At 35.1% G+C, this 24,686-nt stretch overlaps 2 protein-coding genes across 2 annotated transcripts; one reads left to right on the top strand and one right to left on the bottom strand.

Annotated features, from left to right (window-relative positions):
* Positions 1–5,860: 5,860 nt before the first annotated feature.
* LOC112006594 (glycosyltransferase BC10) lies at positions 5,861–13,398 on the bottom strand. Its single transcript, XM_024038879.2, has 3 exons — positions 13,266–13,398; positions 6,652–7,109; positions 5,861–6,505 (listed from the first exon to the last, which is right to left on the bottom strand). Exons 1-3 carry the CDS (start codon positions 13,396–13,398, stop codon positions 5,861–5,863), a joined length of 1,236 nt encoding a protein of 411 aa, XP_023894647.2.
* A 3,001-nt stretch (positions 13,399–16,399) lies between these two features.
* Positions 16,400–19,895, top strand: LOC112006624 (uncharacterized). The gene is made up of 4 exons (XM_024038930.2): positions 16,400–16,636; positions 18,747–18,807; positions 18,896–19,094; positions 19,549–19,895. Exons 1-4 carry the CDS (start codon positions 16,505–16,507, stop codon positions 19,589–19,591), a joined length of 435 nt encoding a protein of 144 aa, XP_023894698.1. The 5' UTR covers positions 16,400–16,504; the 3' UTR covers positions 19,592–19,895.
* The last annotated feature ends 4,791 nt before the right edge of the window (positions 19,896–24,686 follow it).

Here is a 24,686-nt window from a genome sequence, read left to right as displayed (position 1 = left end):
AAAAAAAAAAAATCTATGAAGTTTTACAATTTCTTTTTATGAGTTTTTATATTTTGAGATTGTTGTATGATAGTCTCATTATCAATACTGTAAATTGCAAGTTTATTTTTTTATATATATTTCATTGTTGAACAACTTCTTTCCGCTATTACAGCTATGACAAGAAGGTCAAAACTAACTTTAAAAGCAAATAGACTAATGGATATATGACATGATTCTATGTCTTCACTAACTTTTCAGCAAGGTCACCAATTCATTTAAGCTCTAAAAATAAGTCATTGTTGTGCATATAAAAAATGTAATTTTGAAATTGACTATTAAGTGCTAAGAAATTTGTCTCCGAAAAATCAGATGAATAGTACTCTTTTTGTTAGACATTTTCTTTTTGTTTTAAAGGGCTTATTATATTGTTAAAGGGACTAAAGTTTGAGCCAAAATTTTTTTAAGGTGGTTACAATTTTTTTTCAAGGGTAGACAAATCATAAAAATTTTAAAATATTATATATATATTTTTTTTCTAGGTTAGGATGGTATTGTAACTTCCTTGCCGTCAATGTAGAGCCGCGCTTATGATTGATCATAATTATTATTTTTTTCTTTTTTTGCGCTAAAAATCATAAACTCTTTGATACTTAAGTAAGTGGTGGAGAAAAGTAAGATACAACAGTGAAGCATGTGTGATAGTTAAGAGAGTAATTATTGTTCAACCCCTCACCTAGTGGGATTGATGGGGTATTTACTATTTATAGATGGTGTTTGGGTTATTTCCTATGAAAGGAATGATTAGGAACGACAAAAACAACCTAACCCGTGGGTACCCGACCTGACTCGACCTGTAAAACAGTAGGGTCAAGTTTGGGTTTTAAAAATTAAACCCAAAACGGGTTCGGGTTGGGTGCAGGTTTTAGTAATACCTGACCCGTATATGTGTGTGTGTGTGTATAAACCCTAACTATAAATACAAACTTTTCCTAAATTCTAACCCTAAATTCCTTACATTCGCTCTCACCCTCTCTTTCCCTTTTTCAGCCACCCTCTCTTTCTCTCCCTTACTCTCACTCGAAGTCTTGCAGGCGCCCTACCTTTTGGCTGCTGCTCCCTTGCTGGTGCCGCTCCCTTCTTCACCTCGCTGGTCCCTCCTCCCTGCCTCCCTCACCTTGCCACAATTGGCAGATGCCGCTCTTCCTCCCTCACCTCACCAGACCCTCATCTACCTCACAAGGCCACAACTCTGTCATCTTTTTCTCCCATCTCGTACAGCCCACATCCCTTATTAATGAGTAGTGATCTTGGGGTTTTGGGTACAATTGATGAGCAGTGATCTTGAATCCAATTGATGAACAGTGATCTTGGGGTTTTGGTGGCTACTCTAGTCTTGATGAACATGATCTTGGTCTTTTTGTTTTTGGGTTTTTAATCTAGATTGATGAACATGATCTTGGGGTTTTTTTTTTCTTTTTTTTTTTGGGTTTCTAATCTAGGTTTGTGGAGGTTTATTTTGGCATTTAGATTTGGCTTTCAAATTTGTCATGGCTAGGCAGGGCCCGATGGGGCGGGTTTAAGCATTAAAAAAAACCCGTTTATTAAATAGGGCAGGTTCGGGATTCGAGGGTAGGCCCTCAGGGCGGGCTCGGGCATAAAGAAACCTGTCCCGAACCTGACCCGTTGCCATCCCTAGGAATGATGGCTTTTGTTTGTCATTTCTCTCTGCCTCCTATTGAATGAAATGACTAGTGAGAGTTACTACTCCCACATGATTTAAAAGTTGACTAGTGACAAGCCCATATCCTGAGGTTGGCTGAAGTGAATGATAGCCAAGGTGCTTCGTGAGTCATCCATTCCTACTTTTGGGCTAGGCTAGACATACTTTTATGTCAAATATGATTAGTGCTTGCCTTAATTAGTAGTTAAGAGTATTAAATATTGATTAGTGACTTACAAGTATGGTGAAACTTCCTAGATAAGTCTAAGACAAATCCTAGGGGTTCTTGACCCATTAACCAGGTTGAGGCCCGAATCGAGTTTGTGGTTGGTTTTTCCTTTAGCCAAAGCTATCAATACCGAGATGGTTGGATCTTAAACCATAGTCCAAAGCCAAGCTCATATCATACATGCCTAGTGGATTTTGAATAGGGTGTCAAATTGGTGGGTTTGGAGTTGGCACAATTACGTTGGGTACATAAAATCTATTTACCTATTTATTGCCCATTTAACTAATTACTTCTAACCTAGACCAAACCTAACCCAATTATTATGGGCAAACCCCAACCCACCCAATCACCGAATAATCAAAATTACCAAAATGCCCCTTAAACTTAAAAATGACCAAAGTACTCTTAAAATCCTTTAAAATTACCAAAATAGCCCCCTAAACCTATAAAAAGACCAAATATGATCAAAAACCACTAAAAATTACTAAAACCCCCTACCCCCAAACCTAAAAAATGACCAAAATACCCCTCGAAACCTAAAAATGAACCAAAATACCCTCATAAACCTAAAAAATGACTGAAATACTCTTGAAACTAAAAAATGACCAAAATATCCCAAGAACCTAAAAATTACCAAAATGCCTCCTAAACCTAAAAAATGATCAAAATATCTCCAAAACCTAAAAATTGACCAAAATACCCCCCTAAACCTGAAAATGACCAAAATACTTCTGAAACTTAAAAAATGACCGAAATACCTTCGAAACCTAAAAAATGTCCAAAATACTTCTAAAATCTAAAAATTACCAAAACACCCCCCTAAACCTAAAAAATCACCAAAATACCCCCCTAAACCAAAAAAAATTATCGAAATACCCCAGAAACCTAAAAATGACCAAAATGCCCTCGAAACCTAAAAATTAACTGAAATACTACCTAAACCTAAAAAATGACCAAAATACCCCCTAAACCCCAAAAATTACCAAAATACCCCTGAAACCTAAAAAAAGACCAAAATACCCTCAAACCTATAAAATGACGAAAATACCCCCAAACCATTAAAATGACCCAAACATACCCAAAACCTCTAAAATGACCACAAATAATCGGAAACCTATAAAATTTTCAAAAATACCCTGAAACCTCCAAAACGACCAAAATAGATATAAACCCTTAAAATGACAAAAATACCCCTCAAAAGATCTAAAATGACCAAAATGCCACTAATCTATAAGATGAACAAAATTCTCCCAATGCCTCTAAAATTATCAAAATAGAGGTTTGGGGTATTTTGGATGTTTCAAGGGTATTTTCGTCAAATTAAAGGTTCTAAGAGTATTTTAGTCATTTGTAGGTTTCAAGAGAATGTCACTAATATTTTTAGGTTTTAGGGATGTTTCGTTAATTTTTAGATTTTGGGGCTATATTGGTAATTTTCTAGGTTTTGGAGGTCTTCTAGGCATTTTTAGGTTTGGAGATATTTCGGTTATTTTTTAAGTTTCGGGAGTATTTTAGTCATTTTTTAGGTTTATAGGGCTATTTTGGTCATTTTTAGGTTTAGGGTGTATTTTTATCATCTTATAGGTTTAAGGGACATTTTTTTTTTTTCATTTTATATTTTTCAAAGTAATTTGGTAATTTTTTAGATTTTGGAGATATTTTGCTCATTTTTAGGTTTCGGGAGTATTTAGGTCATATTTTAGGTTTCAGAAGTATTTTGGTTGATTTTTAAGTTTTGAAGGTATTTCGATCATTTTTTAGGTTTAGGGGGTAGTTTGGTCAATTTTTAGGTTTAGGGGGTAATTTGGTCATTTTTTAGGTTTAGGGGGGTATTTTGGTAATTTTTTAGATTTTGAGAGTATTTTGGTAATTTTTTAAGGTTTAGGGTAATTTTGATCATTTTTAGGTTTCAGGGGTATTTCAGTCATTTTTTTTTAATGTTTGGGGTATTTTGGTAATTTTTTAGGTTTTTGAGATATTTTGGTCATTTTTTAGGTTTCGGGTAGGGGTGTTCGCAGTGCAGTGCGATTTTGGGTCATTTTTAGCATCGCACTTTATGGTGCGATTTAGGTAAAACCATAACTGCACTGCACCTCATTTTTGCAGTTACATGTGCGGTGCGGTGTGGTACGGTATGGTTTAGAATTAGAGAAAACCATAACCGCAATGCACCTCATTTTTGTGGTCACTTATGCGGTGAGGTGTATAAGATGTGGTTTGAAACTAATATATTTTTAGATTTTGGGCTTTTCCTACCTAGCAAAAAACTGATTTTCCCCTTTGTTTTGGGCCAAGTCTTAAAATATTGAGTTAGTTTTTCTTTACTTTGGGTTGACTTTCCTAATTAACACTTACAAGGATTATTAAATTTTTTTTAAACTAGGATTATTAAATTTTTTTTTGAGAAGTATTAAACTATTAATTAATAATATATTTAATATTAAAAAAATAAATATATTAATATATAGAGAGAGAGTGGTGTAGTTTATGCGGTTTTTTTTATTATAAAACTGCAAACTGCACTATACCATGTGGTGCGGTGCATTGTTACTTGCAGTGCGGTGTGGTTATGCCATTTTGCGAGCAGTTTTGATGCAGTGTTTATGGGGTATTTTGGTCAATTTTTTGATTTAGGGGTATTTTGATAATTTTTTAGGTTTATGGGGTATTTTGGTTTTTTTTTTCTATTTTTTTTTTTAATTTTAGGTTTCATGGGTATTTTGGTTATTCTTAGGTTTTGGGGGTATTTTTGTCATTTTCTAGGTTTATGGGGTATTTTGGTAATTTTTAGTGGTTTTGGGGTATTTTAGAGTTGGATGATTTGTAGAAATGATTCTTGGATCATAATTGGGTCTAATTGGGTACCCAGTTAAAACCCAATAAACATTAATGTTAATTGGGTTTTGTAGGGGCTAAGGCCCAAGTAACTGGGAACAACCCATGCAACCAAGGTCCAAGGCTGGCCCGGGTAATGAAGGCTATCCCAGGAAATAGAAACTAGCTCGATACTATAGGAATAGGCCCAGCCTAATGACAAGTGAGCAAGGGTTCAAAGATTAACGTTTGTGGGAGTCTTATTGTGTCCGAGACAGGTTAGGCCAAATATCGACTAACAAGCCAGGGGGAGGCTGATGAGGGGACAATCAAATATAGGTTGATCCTCGATTACTGTTAGTGCCTTTGGGAAGTTTGCTGTCGAAATGCTATTTGGCGTATGGAACAAATTTCAAGAGAATTCTCAGAATGAATGATTTTTCCTTGGGATTCTAGGCAGAAGTGGGATTACGTGGGAAATGATGAAAAAGTAATTATTTGAAGGTGAGGGCAAGTTGAAAGAGAGGGAGAAGAAAAACCAAAAGGCGGGTGAGAACTGGGACTAGGATCACATAGGTAAAAGAGATTTGGCTGTCAATGCAACGTTTGAGGCAACTATCCGTAGGAGTGCAACGAAACCCACCGAAAGTAAATTGGGAACCCAAGTCCTTTGTCCCTGAAAACATCACTCTCGGGTTCGGGCACCACGAGTTTAATTGGATTAATACCCATTTAACCTAATTAATAATTGATTGGATTAGGGTCGGTAAATGAGTTTGAGTTGATTTTGCCACCCCTAATTTTGAACCAACAATCACTGTGAGAGATGGATCCAAGGGTGCCTAACCCATTTTAGTTTGTATCTGGATTTGTAGGGCACCCATGACTAGGATAGTAAAACTTACTTCTCCAGCTTCACATTTAAAGTGGGATGGTTCATATGATTTATATTCTTAAACATTTTTAAAGCGTATAAACAATCACTTACTAGAAAATCTTATACATTTTCTCTCCATGCACAGAAGGAAATAAATCCTATTGAAATTTAAATGGAATCATATGATTATCATTACTTTAAATTTAATCATATAAGCTTTGACAATGATTGAAAAACTCTATGGCTCTAAACCAAGCAACAATGGAGCAACCCTTAACAAAGGCTCCAATGTAATAGGTAAGAATTTTCTAGCGAACAAGAAACATATTGATGTTGTATTTTCATTATAAGGACATGTTGATCCAAATCGAATTTGATTTAGAAACTCATCAGTGATATCACCCCATCCAAATTTTGCAGGATGAGGGCCACCCCTGGACCAATCAACCCATGTAATGCTTCGATTTGAGTTGAACTCTGAGTACAACATGTTCGCAAGTGTTGGAATATAATGCTCATCCATGTAACATGGCATGAGACAATGTTTTTGAAAAATAGGGTAGTATTTGGTGTCAGACACAATGTGCATGGCAAGGTCACGGTGTACTTCAAACCATTGAGACCCTTTTCTCCAATCTGTGATGTTTATTAAGGGCCACATTTGGGGACTATATCGACCACGACCTGCCTTCCTTGGGTCATCGAAGGAGCCTAGGAAGCTCAAATTTGAGTCCATGAGGTAGTTATAAACAATCTTGAAGTTGAATAATGGAATGCATGAGTCTGAGAGCAAAACAAATCTTTGATTGGAGATGTCAAGTAGGGCATTTGCTAATAAGCGTCTCTCAGCGTCAATCATTGAGGATGTACCCCAATAGACTGGCTACAATAAGAAACGTTGCACGTGTATTAGTTTATGAAAACTACTAATCAATATCTTGCTGCCCATGCGAATATGAAATATGCTCTGCAAATGTACATGTACAGACATGAAATATTAATGACAATTTTATGGAAGAAACACCTTACCTGGCTAGGGATTCTTCTCCCATAGAAGATAGAATCTTCAGGCTCTGAATCATTGAAAGAAGGATGTGCATGTACATATATGGAGTAAAAGCCGTCATGCCCTTTGAAAAACTTCTCCCACAAAAGAGAAAAAGGCAAAGGCCCTTTTGTCATAAACATGAAGGCCACCTTTGGAACCTGCCTACCAGACTCTTCTGTTTGTGAAACCATTGATGCGTTCCGGAACAACTCTTGGTCACTCATATTATGAGTAAGGAACTCCTGCTTTTTCAGTGAAACCCTAGCATAGTTGGATGTCCCGTTTGCTGATTCAACAAAACTTGATAGCAATAATTCTAATGGTGGTGGTGGTGGTGGTGTTTTATGTGATGCTTGCCTTACTGTTGATGATATTGGTGGAAGAGTAGAGTATATTGGGGCTTGTAAAGAAACCAAGAAGCTTTTGAGGTATAAACAAGCTACAAATCCAAACGTCAAACCAAAAACAAAGAAGAAAAATTGAAAGATATGACTTGATTGTAATAGGAAATAGAAGGCCTTGGAAATCCTTTGCAATAGATGTTGCTCATTTCCCATTGGTAACCACACGGAGTTGAGATAGATAGAGGGAAAGAGAAATAGAGAATTAATAATAAGAGATTGTTAATAGTTTAAATTACAAAAGCCAATGAAACGCTTGTAATTCAAGTAACGGTGGACTTTCTCGTCATTGCGTTATACTGTATCACATGTTTTGTAGTATTATTAGTAGTGGACCAGTGCGTACATAGGTAATATCTATATGTATAGCGAGGAAGATGTCCTCCAGCCCGACTTCGCCATTCTTTCTTAATGAAATTACAGTTTTCCTTCTTTAGAATTAAAAATAAATAAAAGTAATATTTATATAGCGAATATAAATGATCTGTCCTACTTTTTGTATTCAATTTTATATTTCACCCATTAGTCGGTTATTACTTGCCATTATACTATCTTTATTAAAAAAAAAAAAAATTAAAGTTACACTTAAAAAAAATTTTAAATTAAATGGAAGTTCCACTTTATACTTCACAAATATGACAATCACAGCTTGCAATGTATTTCTCATATTTTTTTTATTATAAAATAATTAAAGTTTAAAGTGAAAAAAAAAAAAAAAAAAAAAAAAAAAAAAAAACAAATCAAAGTTTACCCATTTTTTGTGTTCCACTAACACTAATCACAACTTTATGTATTTTTTTTTTCTTTTCTTTATAATTAACCAAAAAGTGGAAAAAAAAATTCAAACAAATGACAAGTTTTGGTTGATAGAACATAAAATGAAACACAAAAAGTGAAACAGAAGATTTGTATTCAAAAATCAAACACATGACATATTACTTTTTTTATTTTTTATTTTTTTATTAAGAGTATAAAGTGGAAAACATGAAAAGTGGGGTGAGAAACTTGTATTAAAAAGAATTTATGTGGCACTCAAACTTTTGAAAACTCAACTGAGTTCTCTACTTGACCATTGCGTTAGCTCAATGAATTTTATGGCTTAAGACAAAAACTTTAAGCAAAGTCTTTTCTTATATATAAATGTTAATTAAATAATATATTTAAATTTTTTTATAAAAAATTAGTTTCCATTGATGTGGAAATAAACTAATTTTTTATTTTGCCATTGGCTATATCATCAATTTTCGTCTAAAAGATAATGACAAGAACTAAATTGACACAACATTGAAAAGTTAGATATTAAATTGAAATATAATGTAAATGATATGGAGTAAATATAGAGTTTACGCTATAAATAAATAAATATAACTTCTATGCTTTAAATAGAGTAGGAGTTTTTTTAAGACAAAACAACATTATTAGTCCCTGAAGTTTACCCTGTGTGTGCAATTAGTCCCTCAAGTTTCAAGCGAGTGCAATTAGTCCCTCAAGTTTTCAAATAAGCAATATAAATCCTTTGGTTAACTTCCGTTAGTGGTGTTATTTACGTAGCTAACGGAATAATGACTTGGCATTTTTTAAATGATGTGACATTTATTTTTATTAAAAAATTCCAAAATTAAATTTACACATAAGAAAGAAACTAGACCCATTCCAATTCAAATATTCATCCTAACCCGGTACCAAAAAAAAAAAAAAATCTCCATTTACGGTGAAAGAGCTAAATTGATGATTTTCAATGGAAGCACAAATTCATAAATTTATTTGCATTGTTTTGACTTGTAAGTTAACTCTTGTATTATGAAAATTTTTGTTTTTCGGCTTGGTTTCGACCCAAGAGCCACTGCCACAGCCAACTTATTTATGGATGCAATATGCATTGGAGAAAAAATCATTAATGACTAATACTGCTTTATACTAAAGGTAGAGACAAGCAACAATTAGCAAGGCTCAAAGCGGTCCAAACTATGAGATCATCCACCATACAATATGGGCTTTTTGATTCAATTTGAAGTCTCAAGGCTGCTTAGGATGAAAACTCAAGCTGAAGAGGATGTGTTTTGGGAAACCAACACTAAATCAGTCATGGAGGTGGGTCAGTGGCTGTGCGAGATAAGGAGGGAGGCGGGTCAATGGTTGTCGGTTGGAGAAGGATGTGTGAAGCAGGAAGCCACCGTCTCCAGTGGAGGGCGGCAGCGTCGCCGGTGGCTAGGCCTTGGACCTGTTCATTGTCTCTCCCCTCTCTCATGGTTTGTAAATCAGATTGCAAATGGGGATTTTTTTGTACCGAGTTAGGATAAATATTTGAATTGGAATGGGTCTAGTTTCTTTCGTATGTGTAAATTTAATTTTGTAATTTTTTAATAAAAATAAATGCCACATCATTTAAAAAATGCAAGGTCATTATTTCGTTAACCACGTAAGCAACACCACTGACGGAAGTTAACCAAAGGATTTATATTGCTCATTTTGAAAACTTGAAGGACCAATTGCGCTTACTTAAAACTTGAAAGACCAATTGCGCACATAGGATAAACTTCAGGGACTAATAACGTAGTTTCGCCTCTTTTTAATAGTCAATTTATTTTAGTAGTCAATAAGGGCCTTAATTTTATTTGGGAGCCTATTTGGTAATGACCTAAGTTGCGTATATAATTGAGCTAGCCCAGCCTTTACCAAATTTTCTTGGCAACATGATAACTTTGATTCACTCTATAAAATTAAATAATTTATATAGTTTGTTTGAATTAGAATTTTACTAGTTCCATAAATTTAACAAACTATTCCCGTTAAAACTTAAAAGACCAAAAATTACAAGAAATTTCTTCTCAAAAAAATTCAAGAAATTTAAAATAATTTTATTATTTACTCATTCCATCTCACTTTGTTTGTCCTTTTTGAAAAGTCAAACTTTTTAAAGGAACATTATTTATTATTCTGTCTACCTTTTAAAAATATATAAGTTTCAAAAACTACCATTAAATAAATTTATCAAAAAATTGAATTATTAATAAAATAGAGGTATAATAGGAACATTAGTAAATTAATGACTTTTATTTTTAAAAACATAACAATATTTTGGGACATCCCAAAATAGAATAGAGGACAAACAAAGTGGAACGGAGGTAGTACTTTACTTTCATTGCCTTGTAGTTTTTTTTTTTAATCTTTACTTTCTATAGTATTATTTTTAATTATTCTATCAATAATTTACATATAATTTTTTATTATACCGAACATTGTTTGGCTAATTTATTTCAGTATCGAATTAATTAAAAAATATATTAATGTAATTATTAGAGCAAGGAAACATTTTGCAAAAACCATTGCTAAAATCTAGGTTGCTAGCTGATCAATTTGACAATTTGTAAGCTTTCTACTGCATGGGCTTTCGTGTTCTTGCTTGCTTACTCAGTTTTAATTTATGAACCCTAGTTGAGCCTAGTCCTTTTTTATTTTTTAATCTGGTCAACAATTCAAGAAAAGATAGTGGACAACATGGGCTCATATATATATATATATATATATATATATATATATTATTATTATTATTATTTTATGAACAACAACGTGGGCTCATATGTGCTTGGACGTAAAGCAAAACTTGATTGTTGCTTACTTTCTAGGGTTGATGTCACCTCACTTGATTAGTACCCAAATTTTTTACTATCATATAATATACAAGAGATCTACAATTAACCTATCTCAGAGTAACGAGGATTTAAGATCATGGAAGGGAGTAATTTATGTATACAAATTCTCTGTATTTCACTAATTATATCTTATTTTATATTTATTTTACCTTTTTATAAAATAACTAAAGTATTTTTTTTTTTAATTACGAATTATGATTGGTAAGACATCAAATGAAATATAAAAAGTTGTGCAAATAATTTGTAATCAAGAGTTACTTCCTAAAATAACAAGTGGCTGGACAAGAGATATTACGATTATATTTAAATTTAAATCTTCAATCTTGTAAAAACTAATTATAAAAAATACATTCAATGAACCACTTTTATGTGTAACATCATCAGTTTCAAACATGTGTTTAACTACTAGGGGTTTGACTAGCATGCAAAAGATATTAAAAACAGGTCTTGGTTTTTGAATTGTGATATCCTCTAGGCTCAAGCTACAATGAAGGTTTTTCCTCAAAAATTGCAAAATCAAACCGTTTCATCGGCCTAAAATCTGCTTAATTTTAAACAGTTTTTTGGCACCTTCAATGTAAATAGTATATCCAGGCCGGAAAAAAGAAAAAAAGTTTGGCTGTAAAATACTGTTTAAATAATAACTTAATTTTAAACTGTCAACTTTCCAAGATTGGAGGTCAATGCTGTGCTTTTACCTATAATGGCCGGAAAATACCGTTCAAATTTCAAATTATTAACTTAAAAACATTTTTAATAGAACAGCTTAGATTTGAAGTTTCAAACTCCAAACAATATTTTATTGGAAGATTAATTGATCATTTCGTTACGTTAATTTTCTGTTGATTAGGTTTTACTTTTTGGTTTTTCCATTGTTGCTGAATAAATTAAGGTTTTACTTGCAGTGCATTTAATTTTTCTGAAATGTAGTTTTGTAGCTGTCAAAGACACAATAAGAGGAACCTTTCAAAAATTAAAATCAATCAAGTATAGAAGTTGTCCAGAACTAGAAGTAGATATGCACAAGGCTAATTAATAAACAGAAAGGTTTGACACACATGGTTACTATTACTATATACATCTACTACTACATGTCAAGAGGGATATAGTTCAGCGACATGTATATTCTCTTTTAAAAAATAATAAAAAATAAAAAATAAAACCTTCCTATAATTGTAACTTGGATCAATTGAATTATTTTTTAAAACTTGTTATCAGAAAATACCATTATTTGTCGCTTATTTTGTAACCCATATTTCATTCAATCTCATCATGTTATTAAACAGATTTTTTTTAAACTATTTCTCTCAATTGTAACCCCTTAAACAAATAACTTTGATAAGGAATATTTCTACAAGACTAAAAGGAAATTAACTCAAGTTAGTTGTTTCACTAAATCTAGTTGTGCGATAGGATCTAGTCGTCCATCACCAAAAACTCAACCGACAATGTCAATCAAATGACTAACTGATAGGTATCCTTGTCATCCAACAACCCAAGTAGATGGATGACCCCGGACATAGTCCCACAAATATACAACACGCCTTACACTTCAAGATTGTGTATGTGGAAAGTCTAACCCATGAGAGTCATTATGTCTCCAAGGAGTCATCACGTACTAAGAGGTTGTCAAGTACCCTCCCTGACACCTAACACGTGAGAGTCACCACATAACTAGGGAGTCAACATGTACCCCCAATCACCAGGTACCATTCCTAACGATTTGCAATACGACCTTCCCAGCGTCTACACTTCTGACATGCAGTGGTTACGAATGAGTAGGACTTGACAAATCGTCCTTTACACTTGGTTGCCAAACTCTTGCGCATTCTCCACTCAAGTATTTCCATATGGAAAGAATTTTCACACCATGTCCAAATATTCTTTCACATATTCATATTCTCCAAAAATGGAAAGTTAAGCCTGAAGATCCCAGAGCATTATCTCCATATACTCCCTATAAGGAAAGAGCCTACATTTTCAGGATCTTTGTCAACTCTATATCACTATATAGTCCCGCAATTATACCTGACAATCCAAGTAAACGAATGATTCTAGACATAGTCCCGCAAATATATAACACACCTTACACTCCAAGCTTGTATATATGGAAAGTCTAACATATTAAAATCATTATGTCTTCAAGGAGTCGTCATGTACCAAGGTCTCACATGGTCAATTTTTCACTCAAAATTTTCTATCTGTGATGGCCCTAAGTCCCTTGACTTAATCTCAGCTAACACCACATACACACACACTGCAGGAACACTTAGAACAGATTATATAGGGACTCACACACATTGCATACACTATGTTTACAGGGAACCCACCCCCAACCTTTATTACTCAATCTCAAGTACAAAGGAAACCCTTTACAAGCTTGGAGAAACACACAGAATTCTCTCCAAGGAAAAATACACTTTGCTGTTGATACCTCCAACAATATTAGGGTCATATACATAGAAATAATTGCTATGGCAATTACTGCCTAGTAACTATCTGGGTTTTGGACAATCTGCTACTTGTGTTCTAATTTAGTACACCTTGAATTGACGTTGTCTTGGTTCATTCTCCACGTTTTAGCCCCTACATAGTAGGTTTGAACATCAGGAAAACCAAGAACTGCTTGATAATTGCTTGTAGCTGCTACTGCATATACTGCTGCACAACCCATGTCTCAACAAATCATGAGGCCTCTACCCATCCTCCAACAACCCACACCACATGTATCCACATGTTTTAGGAGGTTTGGCCCATACCCAAGCCCTCCCTCATCAGATAACACAACCCACACAGCATGTCCACATGCAGAACACATCAAATAACTGCTATTAACCTATTAGCATTTGTCCATGCATTTAGCCAACAACCACCAGCCTAATGCCTTGCACATAGCATTTGATTGCACATCATCATGGCAGCCTAGCCCTGCCTTGCACACAAGCCACCAAGCCTACACACAAACAATTAGCCAACAAGCCACCAATGCCATGCACCATCACATAGCGTCGACACCACCTATTGCCACCTATCATTAAAACTAACTCTACCCACCATGGCCCCACTTTGCCATGGCCTTGGGGCATCATGTGGAGCAAGGTGCCTCCACATGCTGCCTTCTCACATTGGTCATCAATCCAACTCAAGTATGGAGACTGGACATGTCCCCCTCAAAGAGCCCTCAGGAGCATTACTAATCTGGCATAAGGAACCATCAATGTGTTGAGAAAACATGAAGCCAAATGATTGGCCTAATGCTATCCAAGCACCTTCATTCCTCATGCCATCATCAACAACAAGTAAAGCTTCTAACACAAGGGGTCGTTAGGTCCCTTTCTTGACACCATATGATACAATCCATCCTAACAGTTGTCACGTACCCAGGGGTCGTTAGGTACCCTCCTTGACACCTAACACATGAGTCACCACATAACTACGGAGTCGACATGTACGCCTTGATTGTCAAGTACCATTCCTAACGATTTGCAATACAACCTTCCTAGCGTCTATACTTCCGTCATAAAGTGGTAACGAACAAGTTGGACCTAATGAATGGTCCTTTACACTTGGCTACCAAACTCTTGCATGTTATCCACTCAAGTATCTCAATATGGAAAGAACTTGCACACCACACCTAAAGATCATTTCACATATTTGTATCCTCCAAAAATGGAAAGTTAAACTCGAAGATTTCAGAGTATTAACTCCATATACTTCCTATAAGGGAAGAGCCTATATATACGGGATCTTTGTCAGCTCTATATCAATATATAAACACTAAGCCTTATCTTCTCCAAGGTACGTATAATTTCCTAACTTTCACACTTTTTGGAGTTATTGGAATTCATTCAGTCACTGACTTAATCTTCAAAGGGTTTTTGGCTGGCACCCCACCGATGATCTTTGTAGGTTTTTCACTTTTTGTTCTTTGGGTACCTCAATCACTACAATTGTGGACGATGGAATCACTAACGATTTTGTTCATCATCAATCTTGAACTAGAAATTTCTTTTCTATATAAGTGAATGACCAAAGGGAACAAAAGCTTGGATGAGCAAGGTGAAGATGTTTGTACCCAAGAAGCTATGGAAGAAGAACATACTTAGAGTGGGTGATGAACCAAAAATTCGCTATCACAAGATGTTTGATATATTCAACTTTTGTTAGTCCTTTACCTATTTTTTGTCTTAAAAATAATATGTCCAATGATGCTCAAACCTATTTATTTGGTTTAATTTATTTCTTAGGTCAAAATATTAATTAAGGAAAAGAAAATTAGAACATTGAATTGGGTGTGTCAAATGAAAATATAAGTTATGTGTAATATAAATAGCACCCTATTATAGTTTGATAGGTTTCCGACTTGAACCAAAACCCGAATCGGCCCAATATATTTTCTTTATAATAAAATTATAAACTTAATTTTTTTATTGGCTCATTTTCAATGTATGTTTGTATACAAAATTTATAGTAATTTTTCTATATTGTTGATGTAAATTCTATTTACATTATTTGTCAAATATAGATTAAAATAATAATGATGATATTATCCATTAACTTAATGGGAAAAAGTTTTGCTCCAAACATGATTGAAGTTATCTTACTCTAATCTAATATTTGACAATTGAAGAGGTCATCCATGTGTAGTTTTAATCACATGACTTTTTTAATAAGTAATATGACTTGTTTGAATAAAACATATCAATAGTTTTATAATTTGTCACGTAATGGGTTGAAAAAGATAGTTCCAACCATATTTGAAGCCAAACTCTGTCCAACATATCAAGCGATTCTCATCTAGACGTAGTTAGTGCTGTCCACAGGTTGGTTCAGGTCAAAGTTGTGCCCAACTCACAACCGACCTAATCACTTCAAGTCTCCAAGAACAGGACCCACTGCCGACTGGTAAGAGGAGATGGGGAAGAAGCATCTGGCCGAAACTCATCAAAATTGGTCGAAATATGCCCAGATCTGGTGAGATCTCCATAAGATATGGTTAGATCTCGATAGATCTACAAAAATGACTAAAGAATCGCTCATACCAGTGGAAAAATGCAAAATTATGGTGTATAGATATGTCGAGTCAATTGAAATTGGGTTTTCATGAGAAGACCCGCCAACCGACTTGCAAGTCTCGATTGCTAGAGGCAAAGACCCACCGCCAATCGTCACTGGCATTGAGTAGGCCAATTTTCGAGTTGGTTAAAAAGTTATGTTAGGTGGGTCTGGTCCCAAGTTTCGGTGGACAGCCCTAGACATAGTTTATATCCAAACCGGTTTGAAGAAAATTTCTTCAACTCATTAATTACTTGACATCTCAAATAACCATCCATGTGCACTTTTAATCACTTGACCAAATAACCTATCTAACGAGTCAAGGACTCAATAGGCTTCTTTACATCTATAATACACATGAATGATTTTGTAAATTGCTACATAAGAGGTCAGAGATTTTTCCAACCTAATTGTATTATAAAATTTATTCAATTTAGGATTTTCACCTAATTCTATTAAAAAATTGAACACAAATTCTCACATAAAATATTTTTATTGATTTTATAAAAAAATTTCATGTGAGAAAAATAATTTTTTAATGACAAATATTTAACGAAATTGGATAGAATGTCAAATTTAGATTGTGCCATTTTAGCCTAATATTAATATATCTCTCAATCCGACTGGGTCGAACTCGAATCCGATCCACCCATACCCGTTTTCCAGGACACGATATATTTGTTTCCACAGAAAGAAGGAAACGCGAAGAAACAGGCGGTGGTGTGATGGAGAAGAAAGAAGAGCAGCAGGAATTAGAAGACGAGAGAAGGGAAGCAGCAATAGCTTCAACCCCATCTCTTCAACCCAATTTCAAGCCCAAACGAGGCATAACTCAAGCCCAGCTTTCCAAGTTCCAAGTACTTTTTCCACTACCTCTCTATCAATCCCATTTTATATCTCTTAAAAAAGGTTTATATTTTTTACAATTTTTCATAGCCAAAATTTAATGTTAATGGTGATATATAGGAACCCATTTTGTGATCTTCTTCAATTTTTATCATGTGGGTACTTTTTTATGTGATCAGATACCTACCTTTCGGTATGTGAAAATTATAGGCAATATGTGAAACAAATAATAGCGATTTTGTGTAACAATGTATTTTAATGCTTTGAGATTGTCAATTGTTGTAATGGGGGTCTGTGAGTTTAGGAGTTACTCTAACTGCGCTGCTTGTGTCCTTGATGAATTTGATGGTGATTGAGGTTAGATGATACAACATTTCATGGGTTCATGTGTTGTATGTGTTTAAGAGGTGCAGTTTTTTTCTTTTTCTTTTTGGGTGAAAAATCCATTTAAGGGTTACTATCATTTGGACCATGTTATTTTCAACTTCCAATCAATTTGACCCCTGTCAACTCACTAACAAAAGTTGATTGCAAGTTGACTGAAAGTTGAAAATAACAATGACCAAATTGATTGATGCCAAAATGTAGAGATCAAATTAACACTGACCCAAAATGTAGGTACCAAAATAGTATTCAACTTTTTTTTTGCTGTTTTATTTGAGCATGTTAGGTGAAATATGAGTTCACATTTGTTCTACTCAGAAATATTGTAACATTTATTTATTTATTAATGTTGGTAACTTACACAATCACCTGGTGGGTGATGAACCTAAGAACTTATCCTCCACCTTGCACTTACAAGGGGAGGGGTGTCATTTGAGCTATAGCTCATTGGCTCAGAGCAATAGTGTAAATTATGAGTAATTAGCATTCTAATGCTTTGTATTACTAATTTGCATTCAGACATTCCTTTTTAATTCACTGATTTTGGTTGTTGGGTAACTCTCTGATCCTATTTGGCAATGATTGTTGTACTATTTTCCCAAGTTGATTTAATTGTTGATGTTGTGATGAGTATTAACCAATGGGAATTATGAGAAACTAGGTCTTAATGGTGGGCTTGGTGTTCTAGAGTATCTTCAAGATGACAATTAAACACTTATATGCCAATGCATTTCTTCAGAGTTAGGGTCATTTAATTAAAATTTGATAGGTTTCTTGTCTAGTGATGAGCTACTGTAATTAAATGCAAATGACACAGTGAAATTAGCGAGTGACAAAGAAATTGCATGGTCAAATGGACCATAGGAAAGGGTTGTGTTAACTACCAAATATAAATATATATAATATATATATATATAATAATAATAATAATTTATTATTATTAGTTGGAAAAAAAACTACAGCACATAAAATACCATTCTTTTCCTTGCTGAGTTCTTTACGATTTTGTGGTTTTGTTTGCAGAAGAAATCCTAGGTGACATCATGGGGAAATTTTATAATATATAGGCAAATAATAAATTTAAATTAGAGAAGTAAGATTTAATACAAATGGTTACTTGGAGACATATATTATATTTACTGATATAAAATGGTCTCTCTGTGTGTGTGATAATAAGTAACCCAAGATGGTTGCTTCCCAGCTTGGTGTTCATTCAGAATCTGAGTCTTGACGAGTGAGTGCAGGTAGAATTTCCTGTGGAGGGCAATGGCACTTAAGGGCTCCTCCTAGGTTTTGGTCTTTTGTTCAATTGCTATACAACGTTGGTTCTACCTTTTGCCCTGTTTTGGGTTCAAATCATCATATGTTAGATTTACTAAAAAGGATGTAATGGAGTTTTGGAGACAAGAAAGAGATGCATTCCCTGGAAAACTGCCCCTTTGGTTCTGATGTGGACTATATGCTTGGAGAGGGATGATCGCACTTTGATTGGTTGAAGCAGATGCATAGCTTTGAATTTATTTATTTATTTATATTTATATAAATTTATTTCTTATAAAGAGAAGAAAAGTCCAGCAAATATAAGGCCAGAATGAGAACAACATTCATATGAGTTTTTAAATTTGTATTGTGGAACATGATGTCTGCAGGGATGTTTGGGCATTTTCTTATAAGATTTATGGTCAATTTTCCACCCCAATAATTACTTATGAAAACATAATTTCTTGTATATGACAGGAATTGCACATGAGGCGTTTGCAAATAAAGTCAAAATCAAAGATTAAGAAGAAATCAAGAGGTTACTTGTCGGTTTCATTCAATTATTATTTCTATTATTGTTTTCTCCACAAGGGAGTTCTCTGTAATCTTGTCCAAAATTGCTGCAGGGACTGCAGTTGGAAGTGACAGATCACATAGCAAAGACATCAATGTCCATGACTCTGTGGTTGAAGATTCAACTATAGCAATTGAAGAGTCAAGTATTTCCAACTCTCAAAGCCACATTAACAAAAACAGTTCCTCCGTAAGGCAGAGCAATGTAGCTGCTCCTTTTGCATCAAAGAAGCACCAGAAGCTACATTGGGGGTATGTTAACCCTTAGCACATAGTGTGTTTGTGGGTAATCATGCTTGATTGTCTTTCTCAGGCACTAATAACTTGGTTGGAATATTGCAGCTTTATAGCCAAATGTTTTCCTGCGTGATACTATTTAGAGTTTGTTTGGCATGAACTTATAAGCTCAGCTTTTAGCTTTTAGGTTTTTTTAGCTTTTATGTACAGCTTTCTAAAACCTCATTTTGTCCTGCCTTTTTCCACATTTTCAAATTTATTTCAAGGTACAAGCATACTTTAGCATACTTTCAGCAAAAAGTTTTTAATTTCAGCTAAATAAGTTATTCCCAAACAAACCCTTTATCTGTGATGTTAATGTTGCACCATAAGGTCTTCTGTTTCTGTTCTTTCTTCTTCTTCTTCTTCTTTTTTCCTTTTTTTTTTTTCCTTTTCCTTAAAATCTTCTTCTATGCTATTTTGTTGGCAGGCTTGACACAAAGGAAAGGTGGGAAAGGAAAGCTAACATGTAGACATTGCCATGGAAGTGAAATGGAGCTCTCTTAGTTGTTTCCAGGACTCTCTCTAGTTGGTCTCGAGTTAAAGAAGCCTTCCTCTGATCTTACTGCAGATGATTTGTTTTGGGGGTGGGGGGTGGGGGGTGGGAGCGCAGCTCTATGCTTGCATGTTGAGAGAACACCAACCTGGCTGATATTACTACTTTTATCATCGGGAGTATCACCCTCTCTGATGGCTGCTGTATCTAAGTAACTCTTGTATGTATAGTAGGTACCAGAAAGAATAGAGATTGCAATTTCACAAGTTTTATTTTTATCATTTTGTTATACGTCTTGATTTCGTTTAACTTTTTCGTATATTTTCTTGTTTGTTGAGGAGTGAGAAATTCATGTTTTGCCATAGATTATGGTCTACAAGGATAACAAATTTTGTGGGATAATTCCAAGAAATATATATATATATATATATATTTCAATATAAACTTTTTTCTGCAGTGCAAATTTGATAAAGTTGATGTCACCTCTTCATATGCAACAAAGGCATCAAATTGAACAGCATGTTATGCTCTCCTAAATATGCGCATTTGAGTATGCCGTGCGATATATGTTTTTTATATTCTTAATACCCATGTCAAATTTCATGTTAATTGGATTCTTCATTCGATTTAGAAACTCATTCTTTTTTATGCATAATTTTAAAATACAAAAACTTGAAATTGAAATATTTGATAGATGATGTAGTTAATTAGTCTTGGATCATCAAGAAATTTTGCAAACATATAGAGTATACAAGAAAATGTAATCTAATTGGTGGATTTTTTAAAATTCATATCCATTAAAAAACATTAATCTTAGGCCCTTTAAAACCAAAAAATTAGCCCAAATAACAACAAAAAAAGCCTTTAGGAAAATCCTTTATATCATATGGATAATAGATCTTCGTTCTATTAATTTAAATATATCCCTAAATTATATGAGATCCAATTGTATAAAGAGACAATCACTTCCCCATTTGGTCTCAATTACACAAACCAAGTGACGTTGCCATCATCATCATCACATTGAATTGCCCTGACCATAACTTCACTATATGTTAGAGAGGCCAATTAGAAAACTGTAGCTTGTAGCATACTCATCTGCGATTCTACATCATAATCTTTGTTTGACACCCAATTTGCTTAGTGGTATTCATCTGCGATTCTATATCATAGTCTTTGTTAGACACCCAATCTGCTTAGTGGTATTTTCTCTCAACTCTCTCTCTCTCTCTCTCTCTCTCTCTCTCTCTCTCAAGTGTTTTTTTAAATAGTTTTTGTGTTAAAGTTGAGTATAGTGTGTAGTCTTGCTGTACAATTAATAAAGCCATGATGTTTTTGTCTTTTAGTTTAGAATATCATAACGACAGCACATAATATACGCTCTTAAGTAGATTTAGTTAATAGCATATTCAGTGACATACTTAGTAATTAAATTATAAAATTAAAAATGTCACTCATATGACACACTACAGTCTACACACCATTCAATAGATGCTAGTTTAAATTTTTGTTAAATTTTTTTAGGTTCACACTTTAGCCCTCTTAATTGAAATCTTGACTTTATCCTGCCTATATTAGGCCAATTTTAGCCAAAAATGAAAAACCTTGTAAGTTGTGGCTCAATTAGTTGGCACCTTATGGTGTTGTTTTTTTTATAAAGATATCTAAGGTTCAAATCTACTTTCCCAACTATATAATTAAGCCAATCTTGAAGCAAGGTTCAATGGTTTGCCAACTCCCCACCTAAAATTCAACACACGACTCTAATTTTGTTTGCATTCTTGTTAATCTTCTGAAGGCACAAACTTATGGAAGAGCACGAACAAATAGAAAACAGTCAAACACTAAAATTATGGAGGTACAAGAATGAAAATAAGATGTATGGTACGCTTGTGCTTCATGTCTAAGGTATTAGTTTATTTCTTTCACATCTAGTGCAAGTAAATTATTCTGACTTGATGTGTGGCCTTTATGAGACACCAATGGCATCTTACTTCCATAGTTCCGTTCTCCAAAAATCAAGATTCCGAATTGGGAAGCAGTACCCTTTTTCGCTTTTTGACAGCTTATATGATAATTCATGAAGTTATTCAATTAGCCGCATGGAAACATTCAAAAAATATATTGATAGTCTTAAAAGTTTCGTATGCTTGTTTCATGAACAATCACATGGGAAAATTTTAAATACTCTTCACCTTTGACGAAGATCTCACTATTGCATGTGGCTTGTAGAGTTTTAGAATACAAATAATAATTGTCACAACTACCAAAGTTTATTAATGAACTGCCACCAGGTCTAACATTAGGCTCAAGACCATTTCAGCTTTGGGGTCAAGTTCCCTGACAAGAAACTTGCGGCAGATAATAAAACTTTTATTTTTTGGGTAAAATACGATTGCATTAAGAACTAAGGAATAAAAACAGAATCAGTACATATCCTGGTTAAAAACAAACCATTCAAGTCAGAATTGAAAACAATGACTAAGTCCACAAGCAGATAGGGATGGCAATTTAAATCCGACCCTATTCAGGTATGGGTTTTTTTTTTTTAAAAAAAAAAAAAAAAAACCGAAACGGGTCCAGGTCGGGTTTGGGGTTTTATAAAAAAATTCGATACCCGACCCGGATATGACCCGGTTGCCCTGAAATTACAAAAAAAAAAAACCCCTTATATATATAGTTGTAATGTAAACCCTATGTCCCTAACCCAGCCGCCTCTCATAATCTGATCTTATTTCAATTCACGCCCTCAGCCTCACGCCTCAACCTCACATCTCCAGCTCATAATGTCACTCACTCTGTCTCAGCTCTCTCACTCACTGTCTCACACGGCCACAAGCCCACAAGCAGTCAAGCATAGGCAGTCGTCGTCGCTGATCTCACACTATCGCCACACGATGACAAGCCTACAGCTCTCTACTCTCTCAACTTCGTTTCGTCCTCACCGTCGGCGATCTCACACTGTCACACAGCCTTCTGCCCCTCTCATCTTCCTCGCCCATGGCCTCACGACCTCACTACACCTTGATCTCCATTTTTTTCTTTTTTATTTTCTGGGTTCAGTTCGTCTCAATGTGAGTTTGCGTTTGTGATTTTGAAAGGGAAAATCATAGATCTAAAATTTGTGTTTAGGATTTTTGTGTTTATGTTTGTGATCGTGTTTGGATTTGTGTTTGTGTTTGTGATTTTGGGCCGGAAAATCATAAATTGAAGTTTGTGTTTTTGATTTTGGGCTTGGCTGGGCATGAGGGGACGAGACCCGCGGAGGCCCGATGGGGCGGGTTTGGGGTTAAGAAAAAAACCCATTTAATAAACGAGCCGGGTTCGGGTTTCTAGGGCAGACCTGCGGGTCGGATCCGGGTATGAAAAACCCGGCCCAAACCTGACCCATTGCCATTCCCATAGGCGGACACAAGAAAAGCTTAAACTAACTATCCTGAGCAGCTCCCATCCTAGCCAGCTTGTTTGCACTTCAAATGGCTTCCCGAAAACAGTGCTTAAAGTGGATTTGGTGGATCTGAGTAGCCAGTTGCTTGCAGTCATCAACCAAGGGAGCAACCAGACTGTTAATGCACTTTGAAGCAGATAGAACATCAATTACAGCCCTAGCATCGACTTCAACTTCAACAGCATTAAAATTCCTATGAACATAGATCAACAACCCATCCCTTAAGGCCCATTGTTCTACTATGAAACTAGAAGAAGTTCCTATATTCCTTGCAAAACCCACAACCCAGGCACCTTCTTCGTCGCGAATAAAGCCCCTACCTCCTGCTAGCCTCGGATTTCCAAGGGAAGACCCATCCTTGTTCAACTTAACCCATCCACGCCTTGGTTTCTCCCATCGAATCTGTTTGGCTATCAGTTGAGATGCTATTTTTGGGAAGTATGCACAGTAATAGAACTCCGTGGCTCCATGAACTATATCCTTAGCTAATGAAGGATTAGGAGTTTTGTTGTTGAACATGACCTGATTTCTATGACTCCAGATAGTCCAAACAGTAAAGGAAAACACAATTTTCCAAGGAATGGGGGGGAGGGGGGCAAAAATCTGCCTTATCATTTGCACAGTTAGATGATAGCCATGAGTGGAAGTTTTGCACAAAGAATGATCCATTGCTGACCGAAATTCCCAGCTGAATCCACATATCCGTGAGAGTGGGACAATCTCAAAAAGCATGAGAGATTGTTTCAACACCAGTTTGACACAAAGGGCAGGTGGCATCAATGCCTATGCCTCTTGCTACTAAGCGCTCTCTAACCCCAACACTATTGTGGCAGCACTTCCAAAGAAAAAACTTAATTCTAGGGAGGGTTTTTAAATCCCAAACCCACTACCCATGGAAAGGCTCACCAGCTCCCAAATTTTCTGCAATTCTATAAGCACTGTGAAGATCAAAATCTCCATGTTTGGCCTTCACCCAAACCAATCTGTCTTGACTTCTAGTAGTTAGAGCGAAAGGGATTACTTGAATCTCTTTCTTGTAATTCAAAGGGAGATCAAAAGGGATTAGATCCCAATTCCACCCTGATTCATCAACAACATCTCTAATCTTCAGCTTTTCACTTTTCAAAGGCAAAGGCCCTTGAACCACCTGCCTTAGTGGACCTAGACTTGTCCAAGAATCAAACCAAAAATTCAGATTGCTCTCCCTTCCAGGAAACCACCTTGTTCCATTTTGAAAAACAGTCTTAGCCTTCCTCATTCCAACCCAAACTTGAGAGCAAGGAAGCTTATCATTGTCTCTTGACCTCAGTCTTTACTGGGGACAATACTTGCTTTTAATTACTTTGGCCCATAATGAATCTCTCTCTGTCTAAAACCTCCAATTCAGCTTTGCAAGCAAACTTGTATTTCTACCCTTAGCTGTTTGAAGACCCAAACCACCTTCCTCCTTTGGCTTAGTGACCTTTTTCCAACCTATCCAGTGCATCTTCCTAGAAGATTCAGTAGACCCCATAAGAAATTCTTGTTCACCCTGTCTATACTGTCTAAAACCTTAGCTGGTAAGTGTGTGCATTGCAACACATAATTAGGAATTGTTGACAAAGATAATTGAACAAGCACTGCC

Source organism: Quercus suber, unplaced genomic scaffold (assembly GCF_002906115.3).
Source record: "Quercus suber isolate HL8 unplaced genomic scaffold, Cork oak 2.0 scaffold_207, whole genome shotgun sequence".
Lineage (NCBI taxonomy): Eukaryota > Viridiplantae > Streptophyta > Magnoliopsida > Fagales > Fagaceae > Quercus > Quercus suber.
This window is presented reverse-complemented; position numbering and strand designations above follow the sequence as displayed.